Here is a 24,508-nt window from a genome sequence, read left to right as displayed (position 1 = left end):
GAACCTTTGCAAGTCTCTGGAATGGAAGCGGGCCCACTGGATCAAGTCGATGCAAGAGATCAAGAGGCCCATCAATTTGGCCAATTCTAAAAGTGTTGATGAATGATTTTGGATTACCGATGACACCGTCTCTCTGATCTTCTGAGCCTTGGCGACAGGAAGTGACAGTTGTTTATTGTTGATTATTGCTCCCAGATGTTCGATGCACTGAGTCGGTATTAGGGCGCTCTTGGAGAAGTTGACAATGAAACCGTGTTTCTGGAGACACTGTATGGTGATCTCCGTGTCGTCTAGACACTTGGCTCTGCTGTTGGAGCGGATCAAAAGATCGTCCACATAGGGGTGAACATGTATCCCCTGGCGTCTCAGATGCACCACTGGGTTGATGAGAAGTTTCGAAAATACCCTGGGAGCTGTGGAGAGGCCGAATGGCATGGCTCTGTACTGTAAATGCTGTCCTTCTATCGTGAAATGTAGGAACCGCCTGTGTGCTGGGTGTATCAGTACATGCAGGTAGGCCTCCTTCAGGTCTATGGATGTGAGGAATTCCCTGAGTTGAATCGAGTCCATTATGAATCTCAAAGTTTCCATCCAGAAACGCCTGAGTTTGACAGACTTGTTCAGAAATTTGAGATTGAGAATGACCTTCCAGTCTCCGTCCTCTTCGGTACTAGGAACAGGATAGAATAGACCCCCTGTCCCCTTTCCTGGACTGGAACGTGTTCTTTGGCCTGAATCTCTAAGAGATGAAGCAGTGCCTGGGATACAATTGCTCTCTTGGCAGATCTCCTTGCTGGAGGTGATCGAATGAATCTGTTGGGGGGAATAGAATTGAACTCAATTGAATATCCCTGGGATATGGTTTCTAAAGCCCAAGAGTCTGCTTGAGAGTTTTGCCAAGCTGGAAGAAAGTGTAGGAGTCGAGCCCCCACCGGAAGGTGTGAATAGTCATGCCTGCTTGGGTTTCGGATCACATTCGTTTCTGTCTGATTTGTTGAAGGCTCCTTTGTTGTATCTTGAAGTGAAGGAACCTCTCTTGAACTATGTTTTGGAAGCTTCCCAAGAGGGTTTTTTGTTGTTGGGTCAAAATCTGGCCAGGGTATGATGAGATCGAAAGGATTGGGTGCCTCGTCTGTCGATTCGCCAAAACAATCTGGGCATTGCTTTTTTCTTCTCCTTGGTTTCTATCAGAATATTTTCTAGTGATTCGCCGAAGAGTTTCTCGCCATAAAAAGGATAAGCTGACACCATGGTCTTGGATGCGAAGTCTGCTTGCCAAGACCTCAGCCAGAGGAGACGCCTGGCCACTGTATTGGCTTCCATCGTCTTGGATGCGAAGGATATAATATCCAAAGTAGCATCGGCCGAGAAGGATGCCGCCTTTAGAGTTCTGGTGGCACCCTCTAGAAGCCTTCTGTTGTCCTCTGGAACAAGTAGAAGCAATTTCCTGAGCCAGACTATGGATGCTCTAGATACTAAAGAGGCCGTAGAAGCCGCCTTACAATCATGGCCGTAGAAGCCGCCCTTACAACCTTGGCCATCCTCAGAGAGTAGTCCTGAAGTTTGCAATGCTGCCACAGGGCCATCCACGGCTGGCACCTGCAATAAGTCAGAGGTATAGTTAGGTAAGGTATACAATTTTTATACTGTGTTGGAGAATTGCCTGGTAGAGGCAGGCTTCTCCCAGTCTGATCTTAACTGTTTTTCAAAATACTGGGGAAATGGAAAAACCTTCTCTGAGGGGTCTCCCTGTTAACAGATAAAGTATACAGGGTTCTGCCCCTATATTGTAAAAGGGGATCTTTATTCAGATACTCTGGGAAGAACACCCCTCAGGGACAAAGACACCAGACTTCAGGTTCTGAAATATACATATTGGAAATTTATTTAAATCTTAGTGCAGCATTCTGACAAGATTACATGATTAAATGACTACATGGACTCATGGGTGTGTGTGGTTAAGTGACCCATGGTTACATAGCTTCTTAGTTACATGGTTATAGTCCTTCCTATGCTCAGGTTCCTTAGCCTATTACATTTAGTAAAAGCAAAGCCATTGTACAGATAGCAAAAAGTATTTCATCCTCACCTCTCCTATGGCTTCAGGTGGTTGTCTATGCAGAAGTATGGAGGGGTCTTGCTTCCCAAGAGGCTTCTCTTAAACTCACTGTTAACTAGCTAACTGACTAACCAAACGCGCCCTCCTTGGTAAGCCCAGTTATACCTTTTCCATAGTATCCACCTTTTTCCTTTCTGTCCAATCAGAATTCAGGAAGCTCCCCCCCCTTCTGTCTATCCAATCAGAATCCAGAAAGCACCTCTTTATTTCTATCCAAACAGAATCCAAAAGCCAGATTCCATCATCTTTTGGCTGGAAAGCCCCAAAAAAACCCCGTTACATAAGAAACCACCTATTGTTGTCAAATACTTCTGCTAATTAGTACTAAATAGGCCACTGAACCCTAAAGGGCAAAAATCCCCATCTGGGACCAACAACTTCCCACGAAAGCCTGGGAAGCCCCCATCCTGGGACAAAAACTTTCCCATGAAAGCCTGAGAATCCTACCTCACCCATTCTAATCAATACCTTAATACACATATATCATAATAAAGCATAATATCATAACATATAATAAAATCACACGTGAGACCAGGAATATTGCCATGTGTGGAGATATATATATATATATATATATATATATATAAGGGAAAGGCTATGTGTGTGTGTGTATGCATTCCATATAATCGCTATAGTTCCCTAACCTATTAGGAAAGTCTAACAAATCCATTTAATAAAAATCTCTCCTCTGTGTCCCATGCCTGAATTCCTGACAGGCCGATTCCCCATTTGGCAATCTCTCTCCCCCTCCTTTCTCCATTTCACTACATTATTGGGATGATTGTATGGAGACCATTTCAGCCTCCTATCCATCTCATCTCTTCCCAACAGGGTATAGACAAAATCCATAATATTATTCTATAGGATTCAGGCTGTTTAGCAATATTTCTTCACGCTGGACGCATTGGAGCCCCATACAGGGGCATTGTCAAAGTCCTCTTCCGAAATGAGAGTAATAGACTTGTTTTCCCAGATCCTCATTAGGACTCCAAGCGTTGAGGACACCAGATGTTCTGGGACCAAGTTATTTACAACATTCTTGTGCAACAATGCAGTCACATACCAAGATACTGACTCCACACATATCCGGCCAGCCGCTAATTAGTATCAAATGTATTTTCCCAGATAAGTTCATCCATCGGCCAACCGTCTCTTTTTATTGGAGAAATATTTTGGGACCCTTCAATAAGAACAGTCATATAGAAACATCATATATATGTATAAGAAATCCAACATCCCTTAGGAAGGAACTCAATATTCCCACTGGCTGTGGATTTAAGCTTTTTGGATAGCTTTAATTTTTCTTTGGGGGGGCGGTATCACAAATCTCCAAGGCTTTTAGAGTCTTGGCTAAAAGATATTGGTAGTCCTCTGATTTGAAAAAGCGACTAGCTTGTTCAAGGACCTGGGTTTTCTCTCCCTCCTCTTCCCCTGATAAGAATTCCCCTTCCTCTCTATCATCTCCCTCTGATCCTGAGGTCTCTGAATCAGCAGAAGACTCTTGTGGAATTGAGGGTCTTGGGGTAGCCTTACAAGCTGCCTTGGTGAGGAGGGGATGAGGTCGCGGAGAGAAAGTCCGCGCTGATGCCTACTCATGAGTAGAACCTGGCCATTTGCTCCTGCATCGTTTGTCTGATATGCATTGACTCTGGGTTAAGCGCACCAAAGCTCGCAGTTATGTTACCCATTTGTGGGATTGGAGTCATCAGGAAGCTGTTGGAAGTGTCTGACGTCGGCCCCGCATTGCACACTGTTCCGTAGGCCTGTACTGGGAACTTGTGGGAAACGCATCCCAAAGCCCCAAAATGGCTGCCGCTGCCTGCTGAGCAGCGTCTTTCGCAGCGTCACAGTGGTCAGCACGATCGAGCCGCGAAGGCTCATCGGCCCCATGATTCACACTGGTGGTTGCACTGATTTGCACCGCAGGCTCTTCCTCTGAAAGGAAACCGTAGGAGTGCTCTTCGGATGCCATGGAAGCTGGGTGTTCGGTGAATGATTTTTCTTCTCTGCTTCTCCAGAAGTAAGAGGAAGAAAACTCAGAGGGCAGATATGAAAGTCAGATGGGAGAAAAGGGCTGAAGATTAGATAAAAAAGGAAGAAATTAGACTAAATTTGGGAAAAGGAGGCAAAGCCTAAACTTTTCTTGCTGCAACTCCATAAGAGGCAGGAAAGAAAACTGAAAGGGGAGGGTTATCCCAAGGCGCCAAAAGGAAGGAGAAAAAAGTGTTTCCTGCCTCCCTAGAGGAACAGTGGAATAACCCAATCACATGTCCTCTGCCTCTGAGGGAGAACAAACATTGTATATTTCACTATCCAGCTAACCAGGCTGTGAGCAGCAGTCTGCACCAAACTAACTTGAAACTTAATGGCTATCCATTTTTCTTTTGTTGGAACTTAGTGTGTGTTTTTAAAGTACTGACGTTGTTTGTTCTTTGGCCCCAGGATGCCCCATATATATTCATTAATATGTAAATACCACACAGATGGAGCCCTGTGACGCAGAGTGGTAAAGCTGCAGTACTGCAGTCCTAAGCTCTGCTCACGACCCGAGTTCGATCCCAGCGGAAGCTGGGTTCAGGTAGCTGGCTCCAGGTTGACTCAGCCTTCCATCCTTCTGAGGTTGGTAAAATGAGGATCCAGCTTGCTGGGGGGAAAGTGTAGATGACTGGGGAAGGCAATGACAAACCACCCCATCAAAAGTCTGCCATGAAAACGTTGTGAAAGCAACATCACCCCAGAATCAGAAACGACTGGTGCTTGCACAGGGGACTACCTTTACCTTTTTTACCACACAGATATGTATGGTATTAAAATGCTCTGGAGGTTGCTGGAACACACAAAAGGAGAAACTTTCTGTTCATTCACTTAATTCTGTTTGCTTTTTGAATAGGTTGGCGTCCTGCTTTTAAGTACTACAACATGTGGGTGTCCCTGGTTGGCGCAGTACTTTGCTGTATAGTGATGTTTGTCATTAACTGGTGGGCAGCACTTCTCACATATGTCATCGTTCTAGGACTCTACATTTATGTAACTTACAAAAAGCCAGGTAGGTGCATGTGTTTCAAAAGTTAACTAGAGATATTACAGGAAATTATATATGTTGTTCAGGGCACAGTTGGGGTTGAGCTTGGTAGGAATTTTCTCAAGAGAAATGGGAAGGTACTGTTGAAAGAAACATTGTGACAGACTATAAGGGAATAATGAAACTATTTTGAAAGCTGTTTCTTTGATCGAGGGCAGGGTGGCCAAACTATGGCTTGGGAGCCACATGTGGCTCTTTCACACATTGTGTGGCTCTTAGAGTCCCCTCCACCCCATCAGCCAGCATGGAGAAGGCATTTCTCTCTTTAAATCACTTTGCCAAGCCAACCAGCAGCTTGGAAAATGCATTTAAAGTTAAAGTTGCTTTCTTTCCACCTCCCCCTTCTATTTTCCTTCCTTCCTTCCTTCCTTCCTTGAGGCTCTCAAACATCTGACAAAGTTTGGCCACCCCTGATCCAGGGCATCAGAGCCAGTGTAGTGTAGTGGTTAGAGTGTTGGACTAAGATTTGAATTCCCAGTCTGCTGTGGAAGCTTGCCCAGTGGCCTTGGGCCAGTCACACATTCAGCCTAACTTACCTCTCAGAGTAGTAGTTGCAAAATTAAGATGGAGGACAGGAGAGTGATGTAAGTCATTTTTGGTCTCTGCTGGGGAGAAAGGTGGAGTATAAGTGTAAATGTTAAGTAAATAAATTACAGACTGAGACAGCAAAAAGTTTTAGGCCCCAGCTTTCTATCTATTTACTACCATTTATATAATTGTGTAGATGGAGAAAGGGAAGAATGACTGCTTTCCAATCCCAATCCCTCTCCCAAACCCATGATAGCATGTGGCACCTGCATTATGAATGACCCTGGCATCTTCATGTGTGTTCTTAAACTGTTCCCTGAAAGCTTGCTTCAGTAAATTACTGGTGAAATTTCTTAGGGGCATTAACTACCCTTGCTTTGAGCATTTTAGAAAGGAGATTTTCTTCTTATCAGTACTTATACTGAAACCACATCTTCAGATACCTCTGATACTGTCTTGGCCACTATTTGTGTTCTGTTTGAGTTTTAGAATGAGAATGGGTTCACTATAATACTCTCTTTTTCTGCTCATCCTTAAACCAGCCAGATCTAAGGCTTTACCTCAGTGGGCTCCTTCTTCTATAACAAAAACCAATCCTTTTACAGATGTAAATTGGGGATCTTCTACTCAAGCCTTGACTTATCTAAATGCACTACAGCATGCTGTTCGCCTTTCAGGTGTAGAAGACCATGTGAAAAACTTCAGGTAACTTGAGATAGATAAATACATGTTAGACAATATGAGTGAACTTGAAATATCATAGGGAACATCTAGCATAACGGTAGAAATTGACATGATCACACAATCTGAAATAGAGGTTCTGTTCCCAGCTCTGACGTGGTGTATTGAAAATGTGACTAGAATGGTTTCACACAGAGTTCAGCATGTCCTGAAAGTGGTTGCTTGATTACATTTCAAACTCTCAACATTAATTGGCTGTTATCACCAAGCAAAGGTGGACTGAGCAGTGACACATAGTAAATGTCATTAGGCTTATGTGTGGATGTATTCAGCTTGCATTCTGGGCCAGTTTGCTTGCTGAATTTGGTTGAGTGACCTTGTAGCAAAGTAAATGCAGGTGGGCTTGTTTTTTAAGTACTCGTACACAATCTGGGCCCAGGCGAGTTAGAACCAAACCAAAAGGATCTGAATAATGTTACATAAAAGGAAGAGATGTAGAACACAGCCTACAAACAAATTTGATTGTTATGTTATTTGTCCCCATCAGCCAAACTTTCTGACATGTAGCCACTGTGTGGCATTGACTGGGAGGAAATGAGTTGCTGCTCCATGGTGAAAAACTCATTAACCACACTTCACATATCTTTGCCCTGCTCTATCAGGTGTCCCAGCCCTTGCCAATAATGACATTTTATGATGAGTAGACTATTTTGCTAGCTTTCTCAGAGTAGCAGCTTGAATTTTAAATCCGCTTTAACCAATATGTTACAATCAAGATGTATATTACCCTTTACTGCAAATGCAAACTAAAATCCTAGCAATTAAAAGCCAACATTTAGTCTACTCTCTAAAAATCAGAAATGTTTAAAAGTGCTCATGCATTGAAAAGCTTTTGATAAGTTTTTTAAAGGTTTAACTGTATTTGGGCTTTGGTAGGCTGACTGAAGAAAAAGTTCATTCAACTTGAAGATTCCATAGAAAGAACACTTCTTCTAGATCCATTAGGGAATATTTTTCTTTTGGAAATGGATTTCAGAGTAGTGTCTGTTCAAGAGTCCAGCAGGTCCATTCAGTAGTATTCCTCCTCCCTCTGGTAATGCTATTTTAGGCAAATATTGGTGGTATCTTGTTACCTTTGCTGGAGTTTGGCTAATCATTGAAGCGTGGAGACACTTGCCACTGAAATGTATGGAGATGTTATGCAATTTGAGTTGCAGTATGGATGGAATCTACAGCTTATTAAGAGCAGCTCAGGTAGATAATTTATGACATGTGCATACTATTTATCTTTTAAATCTAAAACTAGGCCACAGTGTCTCATCATGAGTGGTCCTCCAAACTCGCGTCCTGCATTGCTTCACCTGGTACACGCCTTCACCAAAAATGTAGGGTTAATGATCTGTGGTCACATACATATGGTAAGTCAGAATAATTTCTTATACCTTTTTATAAAACAACTTAGAAACCTGTTCCGAGTGCCCCTCTTTTCTGGGAAACTACATAAGATAGCGCAGTACGAGAGAAGAATACATATAGACTGAATGTGCTAGTGTGTTGATGAGAAGGGTTTAGATTTGTTAAATATTGGGGAACATTTTGGAACAAGCTGAGACAAAAATGCGGCTGCATGTACAAAAATTAGGCTGCACTAGAATTGCAATATAATCAAACAGCTGCTGTTATAACATCAAAAAGCTTGTACTTCAGCTTTAAACTGACTCTGGGAAAAGCTAGTAGGACCTGAGGAGTATCCAGCTTAACATATAAGCCAAATAAATAAACTTGATGCATTTCAACATATTTATGACTGGACATTACCTAGGGGAGTACATCAGTATTTTATTTCAAAATCTGTCTTTAAAAAAGTGAGAAGTGTATTTTCAGGATGTTTGGCAGTCTCCGTATCCTCTTCCCTTTTCCTGCCTCATTCTCTCAGCCACTTACCAAGCTGTCTTTTATCTGCCTCCGCTCTTCAGCTATATTTATTATTTATTTAATTCATTGATACTCCACCCTTCTCGCAATGGGGATCAGAGCAGCTTACATCATTCTCCTCTCATCGTTTTTATCCTCACAGACAACACTGAGGTTGGTTAGGCTGAAAGTATGTAACTGGCCTTCATCACCTAGTGGGTTGCTATGGCAGACTAATGGTTTAAACCTGAATCTCCCAAACTCTACTCTGAAACTCTAACCACTACTACACCACACTGGGTTTCATAGGGTAGCTTCTTTTGAACAGCAACAAGCAGCCAAGCTTAGGTGAGTCATGCAATTGGGTGGTGTCAAGTCACTCAGTGGTTGCTGCAAAGTTTGGCCATTCCTCACGGGCCAAAACAGTCCAGGAGAGGATCCTGCCCTTCCCCTGCCTTTTACTTACAGAAATCAACCTTAGAATGCTGTGGTTGTCCAGCAGCTGCCATGAGAGCTTCTGTTTTTTAAAGCTACAGTAGTCCTTTTTATCATTATGCAGATTTTAACCCCTCCTTTTTAAGGTTTCAGATTTTTCTGCAAATACGGGGCATTTTTCAGATTTGTTGAAATATCTGGTTTGTCCATTCACAGCTCCAGTCACCAGATTTTAGCATCTTCAGTTCAACTGACTGCTAATAGAATATACAAGTGGGGACCCACAGGAAATGTGCTAGGAAGTAATCCCATTCCCTTCATCTTTGCTTCCTCCCCTCTCCCTCTACCTGTCTCACACCTTTTCTCCCTCCACCCCTTTTCTATCTCTTTTCTTCATGTCTGTTGCTTCCTCTCTCTTTCTGCCTCTTCACCTCATGACTCTTTCTGCCTCCCATCAGTCTCCTGGTATTCCATTTGCATCCTGCACCCTGTGCACAGCAGTAGCAGTGGCAGCGGTTCTCCCAGCCACCCACCTGCACGCCCCCCCTCCAGCAGCAGTGGTGGCAGCACTTCTCCAGGAATCGCAACCAGTCTCGAAACTACAAAGATCAATTCCACTTAGGGTTTTCAGGTCCAGGTTGGGAAATACCTGGAGATTTGGGGGTGGAGCCTTGGGATGGTGAGGATTGGGGAAGGAAACAACCTCAGTAGGATATAATGCTATAGACTCCATGCTCCAAAGCAGTCATGTTCTTTTGGTGAACTGATCTCTGACATCTGGAGAGCAGTTGTAATTCCAGGGGATCTCTAGCTCTCACCCAGAGATTAGCAACTTTAGTTACCATGGAGGAAATGGCTGCTTTGGAGGTAGAGACTATAACATTCTCCACAAAGGGGATCAAAGCAACTTACATTATTTTCTCCTCCTTTTAAAATTTGCACAACAACCCTGTGTGGTAGGTTAAGGAGAAAGTATGTGACTGGTCCAAAATCACCCAGTCAGCTTCCACAGCAAGATGGATATTCTGAACCTTGATTCTTCAGACCTCACCACACTAGCTTTTCATAGAGTGGCTGCTGTTGAACAGTAGCAAGCAGCCAGGCCTAGTTGAGTCATGCAAGTCAGGTGGTATCAAGTTGCCCACATGGTGCTGGCAGGCTTAGGGTTGGCAGCCTTCAGGTGGAACCTGGAAATCCTCCCAGAAAATTGCAACTGAATTCCAGACAGTAGAGATCTGCCTACTCTGGAGAAAATGGCTACTTTGGACTCTATGGCATCATATCCAGCTGAGGCCTCTTGTTTCCCCAAAACCTGCCCTTAGTCTTCCCCACAAAGTCTCTCTCACCAAACCCTGCCCTCCACAACCTCCTCCACAAAATCTCTTGGAATTTTCCTACCTGGAGCTGACCAACCCTTGTCAGGCCTGACTGCAAGGATTCCTCCTGCGAAGGCCAAAATAAACCTGGAAAGAGCCCTGCCCTCTCACCCTGCCTTTTACTGACAGTACCAAGCTTAGAATACTGTGGTTGCCCAACAACAGCCTTTGAGGGAATCTGTTTTTTAAAGCTACATGCTTTTAAAAGGCACTATCTTTTTCTCACTGTTAAACCACCCAGTGTTGGGTGGGTTTTTTAAGATTTTGTGTTTTTCTACAAACCTGGAGCCCCTTTCAGGTTTGTAGAACTGCCTTGGCTGTTCATAGTTCCAATCGCCAGATTTAAATAGCCAAAGGTTTGGTAAATTTGCTATTAGAATATAAGATGAGATTTGCTTCTTCCAAAGTTAACTAAATGTTCAGTTCCTGCAGCAGGAAGAAGGATTTTGCTTAACACTGTATTATGTGCTTCTGGAGAAGATTATAATAGGGGATGTTGTGTAGAATATAGTGTAGCTTCATAGCAATCATGAATCAAATTAACCTTCATTGCACTCTGGTTGTATATCAGAACATCTCTGATTATACTGATGTGGAGGGAATGTGTTATAAAATTGACTTCTGTAGACTGTTTATGTATGATTAAGGAAAATTATTTATTATACAGAATGATTGGGCTTGTTCATTTAAATGTGAAAACTGCAGCAATTTAAATGAACTTCGCTTATAACTTGCCTGATTCTTGAGTTGTCTAAATTTCATTAAAATGCTGTAATGTTAAAAGAAGAACCTTAACCTTAATGTTTGGATATTATTGGCTTTTTGTATAGATTAAGAAAGGGGGATTCTCAAAGAGTAGTTAAATTGATGACACCATTAGGGATGGGCACAAACTGGAACAATGTGATTCATGGTTGAACCCTGAACCAAACAGGAGATTTGTTCATGAACCAAAACTAATTTGTGGCCCTGCAAACCCATTGAAAGAGAGAGACCACAGTCCCTTTAGGGCTTGCAGAAAGCCCAAAAAATAGCTGGGAGCCACTCAGCTGTTTCAGGTGTCTTGTGCAGTCCCTTTAAACTCCAGAGAGACTACACAAGACAACCTGAAACATTTGTGGCCTCTGCAGAAAACAACAATGCTCAGTCCATGAAATGCTACAGAATGCTTTAAAAGTTCATGATGGTATACACCTCATTGACGTCTGTTTGCAAACTATGAACAGCGTAAAATTCATGATTTTTTTTTGCTTCATGGTTTGGCTTGTACTCATCCATAAACACCATACGAACACTAAAGGCAAGAACTCATAGATCAGAGGAATATTGCCCACAGTAAGGTGTGGTAACTGGAGGTCATATCAGCCAAAACTTTAAATATATATTTTTTTAAAAAATGGGACAGTTTTTAAAATATTCAACAGTAGTTATAGTCATAAGTGTTGGTTTCTGATTTTCTGGTTTCAGAAAAAAAGTTACAGTTTGGGTGACATGCTGTACAGTGTACTTAGAAGGACCCAACTATCTTTTGGGGCCAGTTTCTGAGCATGATCCCAGCATGACTGGAGAGAGGGTTTAAGCATCCTTTCACTACACCAGTTTCCCACTCTGAAAAGAGATGACTAAGGGGGGGGGGACATGATGGAGGTTTATGAAATTATGCATGGGGTAGAGAAAGTTGGCAAAGAGAGATTATTCTCCTTCTCAAATACTGGAACTCATAGGGATCCAGTGAAACCGAGGGGCAGTAGGTTCAGGACAGACAAAAGGAAATACTACTTTACGTAGAGAGTGATTAAAATGTGGAATTCACTTCCAGAAGATGTAGTGATGGCCACAGGAATAAACAGCTTTAAAGGGGATTAGATAGATTTATGGAGGATAAGTCTATCAATGGCTTCTAGCCATGGTGACTGCGGGGAGCGTCTACATTCAGAGGCACTAAGCCTCTGAATCCCAGAGCCAAGAGCCAACATCAGGGGAAGATCTCAGCCTCTATGCCCTGTTGTTGGCCATCCAGAGAAATTGGTTGGCCACTGTGTGAGACAGGATGCTGGACTAGATGAACCATTGGTCTGATCCAGCAGTGCTCTTCTTATGAAGAGTTACTATTTGGCTCCTCAACAAAGCAAATGGCTGTTCTGCAGCACAATTTAGGATCACGAAATCAGTGTGAGGAGGAGGCTTGCATCCTCCTTCATTGAGTGAACTTAATCAGAATTGGGTCCTTTCACACTTGAAAATTAAATTAATTTCAGAAAACTCTGGGAGCTCCATTCACAACTATCACCTTCTCATGTAGAAGAGTCCTAAGTATATTCTAATCTAGGTGATCTTATTTACATTTAAATTGCTCTGACATAGTGGGAGGAGACATAAAGGCACCAGTTAGTGATCTTCAATGAAGGGTTTTAAACTATTTTCTCTGAATTTTTTTAGAAGTGTGTGTAACTATATAACTTTTTTTAAAGGGTCCTCGCAGGCAAGCTATGAAAGAATTGTCTAATGACTTATCCAGATTCCAGCGGTGGCTTATTAAAAACAAAATGAAAGCCTTCTATGCCCCAGTACATGCAGAAGATTTGAGGGATGGTGCACAATACTTAATGCAGGTATGCAATACCTATTAAAAAGAGAACTTTTTTTCTCAAGATATGTAGTATTATGCTCTGAGTAATTAATTCTGAATTGAATTTCACACACTCCACTTCCAAAATATTTAATTATTTTAAGATTATTGCTAACATTTGCAGTAATCTCCTTGCTTTGTAAAGCAAGGCTGTCATTGTTCTCCTATATTAGAGGGTAGGGTTTAAAATTACTCTGCTGCAGGATGTCAGGCTTTATGTGTCTTAGGCCCACAATTTAAATTCTTCTTTCTCTTGCCAGAGACCATTCTAAAACTTTCATATCCTCATAGTTTGAGGGAAACATCCACCTTTTTCTCCCACTCACCACCACTGCATTATCGTATAGCAAAAAGGGACTCAGGAGGGTTTTTTTCTCCTTAACACATCCTCTCAAGACATCCCCTCCATATGCAGGGCTCCTCTAGAACGTGACCCATATTGGAAAGCTTCTGTATTGAAATGTCTATTGAGCTGGCCTGGCTGACAGGACCAAAGCTCAGGAGGACACACGCCACTCAGCCAGCTAATCGGACAAGGTGACCAGATCTATATCTTTTCTCACAGCAGGAGTTAAAAGTCTGGAGACCAGGGGACAATAGAATGGTAAATTCCCTTAACATCTTTTCATCATTTTGTGCTGATATCCTCCTCCCTGGATTTTTTCAAATGGATCTAGAGTTTTGAGGGATACTAGGGAAGTGCACTGCAAGCCTTTTGCCACTGATGGAGAATTAGACACAGATTTAATCTCTTTGTGGTCTCTGTGCAGGTCACACACTGGGTACTGTGCCAGTGCTGTGCAGGAAAATTCTAGAGCTTAGTTTTTCAGTGGGCTTTTCCTTAGCTCTAGAGAGAAGGCACTCACTGGGCATGCCTGGAGCTGAAGGAAACCCCACCACCACCTCAGTTCCTTCCTTAGCACCTGCCAGCTGGACGGATTTTTCTCTCCTCCAGTCTTCATTCAGTGTCTCAGGCAGATAAGAACTGTGGGGTTTTTTAATCCACTTACTTCCGCTTTTATTTTCTTCTCTTTAAAAAAAAAAACCTCAATCACTTTTCTTACTTTCTCCACAGTCCCTCTCCCCTTGTCCCCTTCTCCTTCCCTTTCCTCTCATTTCATATTTTTTTTTGAGGTTGTCATATGGAAGAAGCTCCTTTTTTAAAGTGCTGCACTTTTTGCAACGCAAAAATTCCGCCATCAGATGGGCACGATAAGTGCCTGTTTTGCTTAGGGGAACAACATCGTGTCGATTCCTGCATTCATTGTGCTCAGTTTGGACATCAAGCCCACCAGAACCGAGCAGCCCATTTGAAAACTCATTTACTTGAGTCAGCACTGAACCCAACTATGGCACAGGCTTCCAGTGCTGCCTCTATGCTCCTTCCCCTGCCTAGACCTCGGGGAGACTCGACCATGTCGACGTCGAAGCTAAAAGATACATCAGCTCCGTCAACCTCAAAACATGGGTCCAATGCCCAACATAGAGACCATCTGGGGAAAAAGCAGCATTCCTCGTTCAAGTCAACTCTGTCTAAACCTAAGAAGAACTGAAGATCTGATAATTCAGCTTCCGTTGTCACTACCCAGATACCAAAGAAGGTACACCTAACCTGGGTGCAGAACCTCATGAAGCATTAGTACGAACAACCTTTACAGCTTCAGAGGTCCCAGATGCACCACCTCTGCTCCACCTTGAGTCGGATGAACAGACACAACCAGACTGCACTGTTACCTCTCTGGTTCAATCGCATCCCTCGGCTCCAAGGGATGACTTTCTAATTGCACCCTGATCCTCACAGGGTAAATTGTCATTGAGGGAGGAAGAGCCTGTACAATTGCCCTGCTCTCCCACCAACTGCTGCCCACCTTGTCCTATTTAGTGACATTTCACATACCAGTATTGATCTTCCTACTGCTTGCCACATTAAGAACATAAGAGAAGCCATGTTGGATCAGGCCAACGGCCTATCAAGTCCAACACTCTGTGTCACACAGTGGCAAAAAATTTTATATACACACAAAATTTTATATACACACAAAATTTTATATACACACATTGCTGCAATGACCCTCACTATGGGATGGCATTCCACCAGCCTTGATTATGATCCATACCAGATTATGATCCATATTATGGGTAAGAACCCAGTCTACACCACCTTGATTGATATGTCATCAGTCTCCACACTGGCGTCCTTTCCCCAATTGCTGTTGCTCCTGTTCTCCTCTTAGAGACTGGTCATCTCCAGTTCAATGCACACCTTTGCACCTTCACATCCCTCTGTTAGCCACCATTACCCAACCAGTTCCAAAAGGCTGATGGATTCGCTGAAGCATCTTCGGACCCGATGCTGCCCCTTGATCTTACAGAGGCTCCCAATGCTCCTGCTGAGGAATTTAACACTCCAGATCCTTCTGAGGAGGACATAGGGATTCCTGATTCTGACCAGGACGACCCCAGTGGTGATGACAGTAATGACTTCGAGGCTCCCAACCCTGATACTCCTGGGGACTCTGACATAGAGCAGAGTGTCTCCCCATCTGAAGGAGCCAAAGGATTCCTGGACTTACTGCAATGAATGGCTTCTGCCTTAGGGATCCAACTAGCCCCTTCTACACCAATGGTGTTTGACCTTGTCCATGACATTTTGCAAACCGATCTTCCTGCAACTTTTATTATAGCTGTCCATTTCACCACTCTTAAGGAGGCTTGGGCTAAAGCAGGGTCAATGCCCCTTTTCCTAAAAGGTATGAAGCCATGTACAAAGTCCAACTAGCAGATACAAACTTCTTGCATTCTCAGCCTGAACCCAACTTGATTATAGTTCATTCATCCTCAAAAACCAAGTAGGCTAGACTTCTCACCTCACCTGATCACAAGAGCCGGAGGGTGGATTCATTGGGAAAAAAGATCTATTCCCTCAACTGCTAAGATGCAAACCTACCTTACATATTTTGCGGCATACAACCACTCGACGTTGAAGAAGCTTTTACCGTTGCTACATCAGCTCCCAAATGAGTCTCAAATTGAAGCTCTAACACTTACTCATGAATTTATTTGCATATCCATCATCATCATCATAGTTTATTTGTCTCAAGACCAGAATACAGTGTAAGCATAATATAAAAAAGTAAAAACAGACATAGTATACAAAAATAATTATCTAAATTTATTAACTTTTAAAATACAAATCCCGTAGTCTAAGAACTAATGCACAAAACTCAGCAACTAAATGTGTAATCTCTGAATTCTTATCTGATTAGAGCCAATGAAGTCTAGCTTTGTTTGTATCAATATAGCCAGGTAACCTATCAACGAATGGAGTAATAATTCTAAAACGAGCCCCCTATAGTATGGCCAACTGAAAAACATACGATCTTCTTCATGGTCTCTGTGCTTCACACTGATGGGATATAGTGTGCCTGCGCAGATCCTGATCGGTACTTCAACGCCTAAGAAAAAAGGATTTTCGCACTTGTCCCACCGAGCATCTGCAGCTCTCCACCGCGCATGCCCATTGGGACAGGCAAAAGGATCCCACCAGTTCCTTTCTGACCGCTGCGCGGATAGGATCTTTCTTCCATCTCTCGTCAGTACTCACCGTCATTGCCTTTTCTTCGGTTACTTCGCTCTTCCTTCCATCAAACCTGCAGGAAAAACAAGGGCACTTGAGTTCATGAGTTTTTCTGGCTCGTCTCCTCCCAGGATGGGGAGGGACACCTTTCCCTCTAAGTCTGAGCGCATGTAAAGCTGTGGGGGTGCTTCAAATGCTGCAAAAAGTGCGGCAGCAAACTCCCTTCCCCTGATGGCCACAATCTTTGCCTCCTTTGCTTTGGAGAGGGACACTGCCCGGAGACTTGCACACATTGTGCTAAGTTCTCTCAACAAACGTGGAAAAATCGCGCTGTGTGACTTCGAACAGTGCTTATGGAAGCAGCACTCACCCCCGGTATGCAGTCCCAAGTCGACTCAGGATGTGTGTCAACGTCGACCTCTTCCACGCTGACCCCTCCCAGCACTCTCCGACGCCAACAGGTCAGTGCGGAAACACTCAACCCCGGCACCAACTTCAGAACCCTCCACTCCTGCAAAAAATGCAGGGAGGGAAAGGAGTATAAGCGGGACAAGGACAAGAAGTACAAGACTCCCAAGAGCCCTCAAGAAGGACCGAGCCAATCCACCACCCCGGCCAGGCTGATGGCACCGGGCAAGGTCCTCCCGCTGCAACTTCTTGCTTCCCCTATTCGGCAGGCCCACCCCCAGCATCTTCCTCAGGAGGAACTGTCGGACTTTGAGATCAATCTCACTCAGCAGACGTCTCACTCCACATCCTCCGGTACCGAACCGAGCCCCTCACCAAGCCTGATCAGCAGGAGCAGGCGCCTACTTCTCCGTTGCTTCCTTGGCAACCGCACACATTGGTAGACGCCCTCCTTCTGAAGGCTCCGGAAGATCGAGCCCCTCTACTGCAACTGCCACCGATTCACTGGGACCAGAGGCAGTACCTCTACGGAGCGTACCCTATGTCATCGGGGTTTCCGTGGATGCCTCGCCTGCCATCGGACTGGGACTCGCGCTGGGTCGCATTTTACCATTCTTGCCATAGAGACCCGCATTGGTCTCGAAACCCCCCGCGCAAAGCGTCCAGCGGAGCAGCTACCCACTCCACAGCCTGACGCTGATGACTCCACTCCGACCCTCAACACCGAGGACTCCAGAACTACCCAGGCAGCCCTCGGAACACGACTCAGCTTCTTCTCACTCTGACCCCAATTCAGACTTGGATCACCCTAGCCACCAGGGCTCCAACACCAAACCGTCCGCGTCACAGCAATCCATAGAGGAGTAGCTGGTCTCCCCATCTGAAGACCTCCAGGCCTATGGTGATTTCATTAAGTGTATGGCCCATTCCTTATCTCTACCGATCTCGCTGCCGAAGCTCCTCATTACCGACACAGTCTTCAACATCTTCCAGTGCAATGCATCCACACTGGTAGCCTTGCCCATGACCTCGGTACTTCTCATGGCCAAAACCGGTGTCCACCCCGGTTTCCACCAGACGCGCAGATTATATGTACAAGATTCAGGAAGCGGAGGCTATGTTCCTCTTCAGCCACCCCAGACCTAACTCTGTCATGGTCTCATCCTCATCCAAGAGTAAATGCACACATTCCACTCCTCCTAAGGTGGGGAAGAAACTCGACTCTTTAAGCCAAAAGGTATACTCAGCAGGAGCCCTGGGGATTAAGACAGCCAACTACGAGGCCTGCATGGCCAGGTATCAATAAACCCTCTGGGAAAAATTAGCAGACATCTTACCTTCCCTCCCTGAGGACAAGGCTTTAGAGCTCAAACGACTCCAGAAGGAGGGCATTCTCATTGTGAAGCACCAGGTTAATGCAGCCAAACACTCCATAGATGTCTTTGCCAAGATGCCGACCATGGCAGTTACCATCTGTCGCCATGCATGGCTCCGTATCACGGCCGTACCCTAGGACACCAGGGCGTGGATCGAGGACCTTCCCTTTGAGGGGGATGGGCTGTTCAGCTCGACTACAAACACGGTCCTCCAGGATTTGTACAAGAGCATCAAGACTTTGGGGTCTCCCCCTCCTCTGGCCCAAAGTCTAGCGCTTGGTTGAAATCATGGTCCAAGAAACCACTAAGTCACCTCCCAAACAGACGTGGACCCAGCACTCCCAGTCAAGCCATTCCAGGCCGTCTTATGGGAACAAACAGAAGTTTTCCCCACAACAACAACAGCATAGACCTAAGGGGGACAAAACGCCCAAACAGGGCCTTTGACTCTCCCAGTGCCACCACCCTCTCCCACCCTGTTCCAGTACTTACCTGCATGGAGAAACATCACCACCGACAGCTGGGTTCTGTCCTTCATAGAGCACGGCTATCGAATCGAATTACCCAGTGACCCCCACCATCGGGTCTGATAACGACACCTCCCTCAGAGGTCCTCCTGCAGGAAGTCGCAAACCTCATATCAAAACAGGCTATAGAACCGGTCCCCCCTACTTCCCCTGCAGGGTTCTACTCCCGGTATTTTACTGTTCCCAAGGAGGATGGGGGCCTCCGATCCATCCTGGACCCCTGGGCCCTGAGCCATTTCCATTTTATTCGATTTATATCCTGCCCTACCCCACCAAAGCGAGCTCAAATACATTATCTCCAAAAAGTTCCATATGACATCCCTTCAGTACATCCTTCCACTGCTGGACAGAGATGCCTGAATGGCTGCCCTGGAATTGAAGGACGCATACTTCCATATTACTATACACCCCCATTTCCGGCAGTATCTGTGATTTGCTATTGGGAACCAATGCTTCCAATGCACCTCACTCCCTTTCGGGATCTCAACCTTTCGGGATCTTTACAAAGACAATGTTAGTCGTTGCCACCTACCTCCGCCTTCAGGAGAATAATAATATTCCCCTATGTAGACGATTGGCTGATAGTGGCCCCAGCAGCAGACACCCTCCAGTCACATCTCAGCACCATTCTACACCTTCTCAGAGACCTGGGGCTCCAGGTCAATACGCTGAAATCTCCCCTCCCATCCACGAGGGTGCAGTTCATAGGAGCCATTCTGGACACTCACTTCGGCCGAGCCTTCCTTCCTCAAGAGCGGGCAGATGCACTGATCAACCTCATCCCCGAGATCAGGGGAAAGGGCGAGGCTTCAGCACTCCAGATACAACGGCTTCTGGGACTGATGGCAGCCACTATGACCGTGATTCTCCACGCCTGTCTCCGTATGCGACCACTGCAGCTGTGGTTTGTGCGAGTGTTTCAGCCGACTCGTCATCTGCAGTCTCGTCGTCTGATGTTTTTTTTTCCCGTTTAAATTCTTTTATTAGTTTAAAAAGGAAAACAACAATATGTACCAGCCAACAGATTATCAATAATAGTGACAAACAACATAATAGAGTAGTCATATAATTGGCATTTCATTCATCCTTAAGGAGGGTTGTCTGTGGTTTTTATCGTAACCAGAAAATAACAAGTATAAGCATCTGAAAAAAACAATTAATCATTAGTCTGCCATTAGTCTAGCATTTTTTTTCCCTCCAATTTCTTTACACGAAGTATAAACTGCATTCAAATTTTCCTTCTTATGATGCAATATTAACACCTTACTTTGCTTCATACCATTTATAAAATTTAACCCATTTTCTACTAGCTTCAGTTTTGGACTCTCCTTTTAACATATTCGAAAGTATATCCATTTCGGCAGCATTAAAAATTTTGTCAACCACTTCGTTTATTTCGGGACATATCCTTTTGTCGCCAATATTTAGCAAAGACTATCCTTGATGCCGTAAGAATATATATCGTCATATGTTCATCCTCAGAAGGTACGACTTTCTTAACAAATGACAACAACATCACCTCCGGTTTAAACTGCAGATCTAATTGTAATATTACCTTTAGTGTATCGTGTACTCTTTTCCAAAAATTTTTAGAAACTTTACAGTTCCACCAAATATGATAAAAGGAACCTATTACTAAGCCACATTTCCAACACAAAGGTGAGATAGATTGATTAGTTTTAGACAATTGCAGGGGAGTAATATACCATCTGTGATAAAGCTTAAAAAATTTTTCTCTGTAGTTAATCGGTTTAATGATTTTATAATTCACTTTCCAGAAACTGGACCATTGTTCCAAATCGATATTTTTTTGCAGATTTTGGGACCATTTTATCGTTGACTCTTTGACCATTTCATCCTCTAATTTAATTTGTAAAATATAATTATATACTTTCTTAATTACCTTATCCTCATCTATAAGTAAAAGCTTATCAAAATCGAAATTATATTTGGTAAATCCTTTCAACTTATCCATGTTGTATTTGGCTATTATCTGGTTCATCGTCCACCAATCAAATTTTATCCCCCTAGATTCAAGATCATCTTTCTTTCTTAGATTGTCCTTCTCGTCTAGGAGATCCTGATACCTAGCCGTTCTTGAAGAGTTCCATAACTGTGGCAGGGTTGAGGCTTCTTCCGGGGATAGCCATCTCGGTGTCTTATTATAAATTATTCTTCTGATTTTCAACCAGACCTCATATAAAGTTTTGCGAATTAAATGATTCCTAAAATAATTCTGTCCCTTGTGAATATACCATAGGTTCGCGTGCCACCCGGCCTGCAAGTCAGAACCTTCCAAAGCTAATATGCGAGTGTCCTTCAAAGAGATCCATTCTTTCAACCAAAGTATGACACAGGCAGAGTAATAAGTTTCCCAATCCGGAAGGCCCAGTCCACCCATATCCTTTTTATCTTTTAAAATTTTCCATTTTACCCTAGGTCTCTTGCCTTGCCAAACAAAAACTTTAACTAATTGGTCTAATTTAGTAAAAAAAGATTTCTTAGCCACAAAATTAATCATTTGAAATGAGAACATAACTTTGGGTAGGATAGTCATCTTGATCAATGCTATTCTACCCATAAAAGAGAGTTTCATATTAGCCCATTTTTTTAAAGAAGAATCAATCTCACTAAAGAGAGGAACATAGTTATAGTCATATAAATTGCTACATTTATTTGACATAGTAATCCCCAAATACTTTACTTTCGTTTCATTACTAAACCCTGTTCTTCTTTCAAGATTTTTAACCTCTCATAAAGGGATGTTTTTAGTGAGCATTTTGGACTTCTGCTTATTTATTCTTAATCCAGCAACTTGTCCATAATCAGCTAATTCTTTTAAGATCTCCTCAACGGATTCTACGTCGTTTTGAGATATCAGAACCATGTCATCAGCATAAGATAGGACCTTATAAGATTCTTTTTTAATTTTCAACCCCTTAATTTTACTATTGCTTCTTATAACATTATTTAGAATTTCTAATGATAAAATAAAAAGTAACGGCGAGAGTGGGCATCCTTGTCTCGTACCTTTGGAAATTTTTATCTTCTCTGTTAATACACCATTAACAATAATTTTAGCTGCCTGTTCTCTGTAAAGGGCCTGTATATTTTTAACAAAAGTATCACCGAAATCCATAACTTTAAATAAACGAAACATAAATCCCCAGTTTAGATTATCGAATGCTTTTTCAGCATTGATAAAAAATAAAGTCATTTGTTTCTCCCTGTGTAATTCATAGTATTCCAGTATATTGGATAAAATCCTGATATTAGTCCTCATGTATCTCTTCGGGAAAAAACCTGCTTGATCCGGATGAATTAAGGTTCTTAGAATTTTCTTTAATCTATTAGCTAGAATCGTAGTAATTCTATACTACGATTCGTCGTCTGATGTTACCGGCTCACATCCTACTCTCCCTGACGTAGTGGGAGCAGAACCTCAACTTACTCAGGGGTGCTCCGTGCCTAGTGGCAGCTCCATCTGCAGTGGTGATGACAGACTTCATTATGGGGCTGGGGAGCACATATGAAGGGCCTCTGTGTCACCTCCGGAGTCGTCATACCAACTACCTGGAACTCCTAGTGATACGGTAACGCCCTGCACTCCTTCCACTGTCTCCTACGCGACCATGTGGTCTCCTTTCTGACAGACAACACCACCGCCCTCTACTACATGAACAAATGGGGGGGGGAACGGTCTCCTGAACTCTCTGCCAGCTGGCCAGCGACATTTGGGAGGACTGCCTTTGCTGGGATATACATCTGGTGATGACACATCTTCCAGGCATTCAGAACACCACTGCAGATGCCTTGAGCAGGGGGAGCTCCGCCTTCCACAAGTGGGAGCTCAACTGGAAGTACCTCAGTCCCTTTTTCGACGAGTGGGGCCATCTGGACATAGACACCTTTGCAATTAGGTGCAACGTGAAATGTCCAAGCTTCTGCTCCAGGGGAGGTCACAATCCCCTATCCCTAGGGGATGACTTTCTTTATCCGTGGGAAGGGAAGCACCTCTTCCTTTCCCCCTCTCTCCTTTTGCTGACCAGGGTGGTTGCCAAGACCCGAGCACAGAGACCCACAGGGATCCTAATCACCCCCTGGTGGCCACAGCAACCCTGGTTCCTGGTCCTCCAGTTGTCTGCCAAGAACTTCCATCAGTTCCCACCAGAACCGGATCTCTTGGTGGCTCACCCAGGGCGCCTCCCGCATCACAACGTTCCACACCTGAAACTCACGGCACTGCGGCTGCATTGATGTCCATCTGAGAATGTATTGACCACAATCTCCTAAATAGTAGACATCCTACAACTAGATGCTCATATGAGGGCTAGTGGAGAGCATTCCTGAACCATAAGGCCATGCTACTGGCCTCCATACGGTATTTAGCTTCTTCCTTGCTCTATTGGACAGAGGTCTCGCCCTCTCTTCACTTCGTGTTTACCTGGCAGCGACCTCATGACTCATGACTTCGTCGATGGCGTGTCAGTTTTTGCTCATCCTTTGGTCAAGAAGTTTCTGAGGGGCCTTGCCCACATTGTACCAGTGCATAGATGCCCGGCTACCCCCTGGGACCCCACGCTGGTGCTCTATCGCCTTACTCTGCCTCCCTTCGAACCTATGGCGAATTCCTCTCCTCATCTCCTGGCATGGAAGACTGCCTTCCTTGTTGTGATCACCTCCTCCAGGAGGGTGGGGGAGCTTAAGGCTCTTCGCTGTGACTCACCTCATATCTTGTTCTTGGACTGCGGGGTCCGCCTGATTCCCGACCTGAACTTTCTTCCTAAGGCAGTGTCAGAATTCCACCTGTCTGCAGACATCAATCTGCCCACATTTTTTCCTAAGGACTGCGGAGCAGCGATGCCTACATACACTAGACATCTGGCGGGCACTCTCCTTTTACCTCCATTGTACCAAGGGGTCAAGGAGATCCACCTCGCTTTTTGTCTCCTATGCTCTCAGCTCGCTCAGGCAGGGCATTCCCTCCCAGCACTTATCGAAGTGGATTGTTGAGGCCATGCAGACTTGCTACTTGCTAGCTAAAAGACCTGTACCAGGACCTGTGCAAGTGCACTCCACCAGGGCGGTGGCGTCATCTACAGCGTTCTTCAAGGGAGTTACCCCTACAGGAAGTCTGCCAAGCAGCCATGTGGGCTATGTCTCACACCTTTGTGCAACACTATGCTCTGGACGTTAGGAGGCGCCAGCGTGCCACAAGCAGCGATTTCATGAGCACCATCCAGCACCCACCTCCAAGTAGTCTTATGGCTTGCTTGTCTCCCATCAGTGTGAAGCACAGAGACCATGAAGAAGATAAACAGGTTGCTTACCTGCAACTGATGATCTTCAAGTGGTCATCTGTGCATTCACACTACCCGCCCTCCTTCCCCTCTGGTGTCAGTTCTCTTGAGCTTACAGTGGACAGAAGGAACTGGCAGGATCCTCTTGTCTGTCCCAATGGGCATGTGCGGTGGAGAGCTGCGGATGCCCGGTGGGACGGGCGCAAAAATCCTTTTTTCTTAGACTTTGAAGTACTGATCGGGATCGGCACAGGCGCACTATATCCCATCAGTGTGAATGCACAGATGGCCACTTGAAGATCATCAGTTACAGGTAAGCAGCCTGTTTTTCTACAGATTCAACCTTGTTTAAAGGGCATGAGTATAGACTTCCATGGTGAAACCTATTTCTCTTGTATTCTGGCCTCCTTGGTGGCTTGTAGGCGTCATGCCTAGCTGTGACCTTCATCTTTATAATCTGATGTCAAGACTAAAAGCACATTTGATAAACTGAATGAATTCAAAGAAGGCCCACTATTAGTGGGCCGTGATTTCAATTTTTTAACAGACTTAAATC

General features: G+C 44.3%; 1 protein-coding gene across 2 annotated transcripts in view; it reads left to right on the top strand.

Moving 5' to 3' along the window:
* Positions 1–24,508, top strand: part of LOC132590487 (solute carrier family 12 member 2-like) — a 136,634-nt gene that overhangs the window by 75,494 nt on the left and 36,632 nt on the right. For both annotated transcript variants that reach the window (XM_060263395.1, XM_060263394.1), the window contains exons 14-17: positions 5,010–5,165; positions 6,335–6,434; positions 7,717–7,828; positions 12,607–12,747. In XM_060263395.1, the coding sequence (XP_060119378.1) occupies positions 5,010–5,165; positions 6,335–6,434; positions 7,717–7,828; positions 12,607–12,747 (509 nt within the window). The remainder of the gene's footprint in view (positions 1–5,009; positions 5,166–6,334; positions 6,435–7,716; positions 7,829–12,606; positions 12,748–24,508) is intronic.

Source organism: Heteronotia binoei, unplaced genomic scaffold, assembly GCF_032191835.1.
Source record: "Heteronotia binoei isolate CCM8104 ecotype False Entrance Well unplaced genomic scaffold, APGP_CSIRO_Hbin_v1 ptg000047l___fragment_1, whole genome shotgun sequence".
Classification (NCBI taxonomy): Eukaryota; Metazoa; Chordata; class Lepidosauria; order Squamata; family Gekkonidae; genus Heteronotia; species Heteronotia binoei.
The sequence above is the reverse complement of the archived record's forward strand: the minus strand, read 5'-3'. Positions and strand labels throughout refer to the sequence as shown.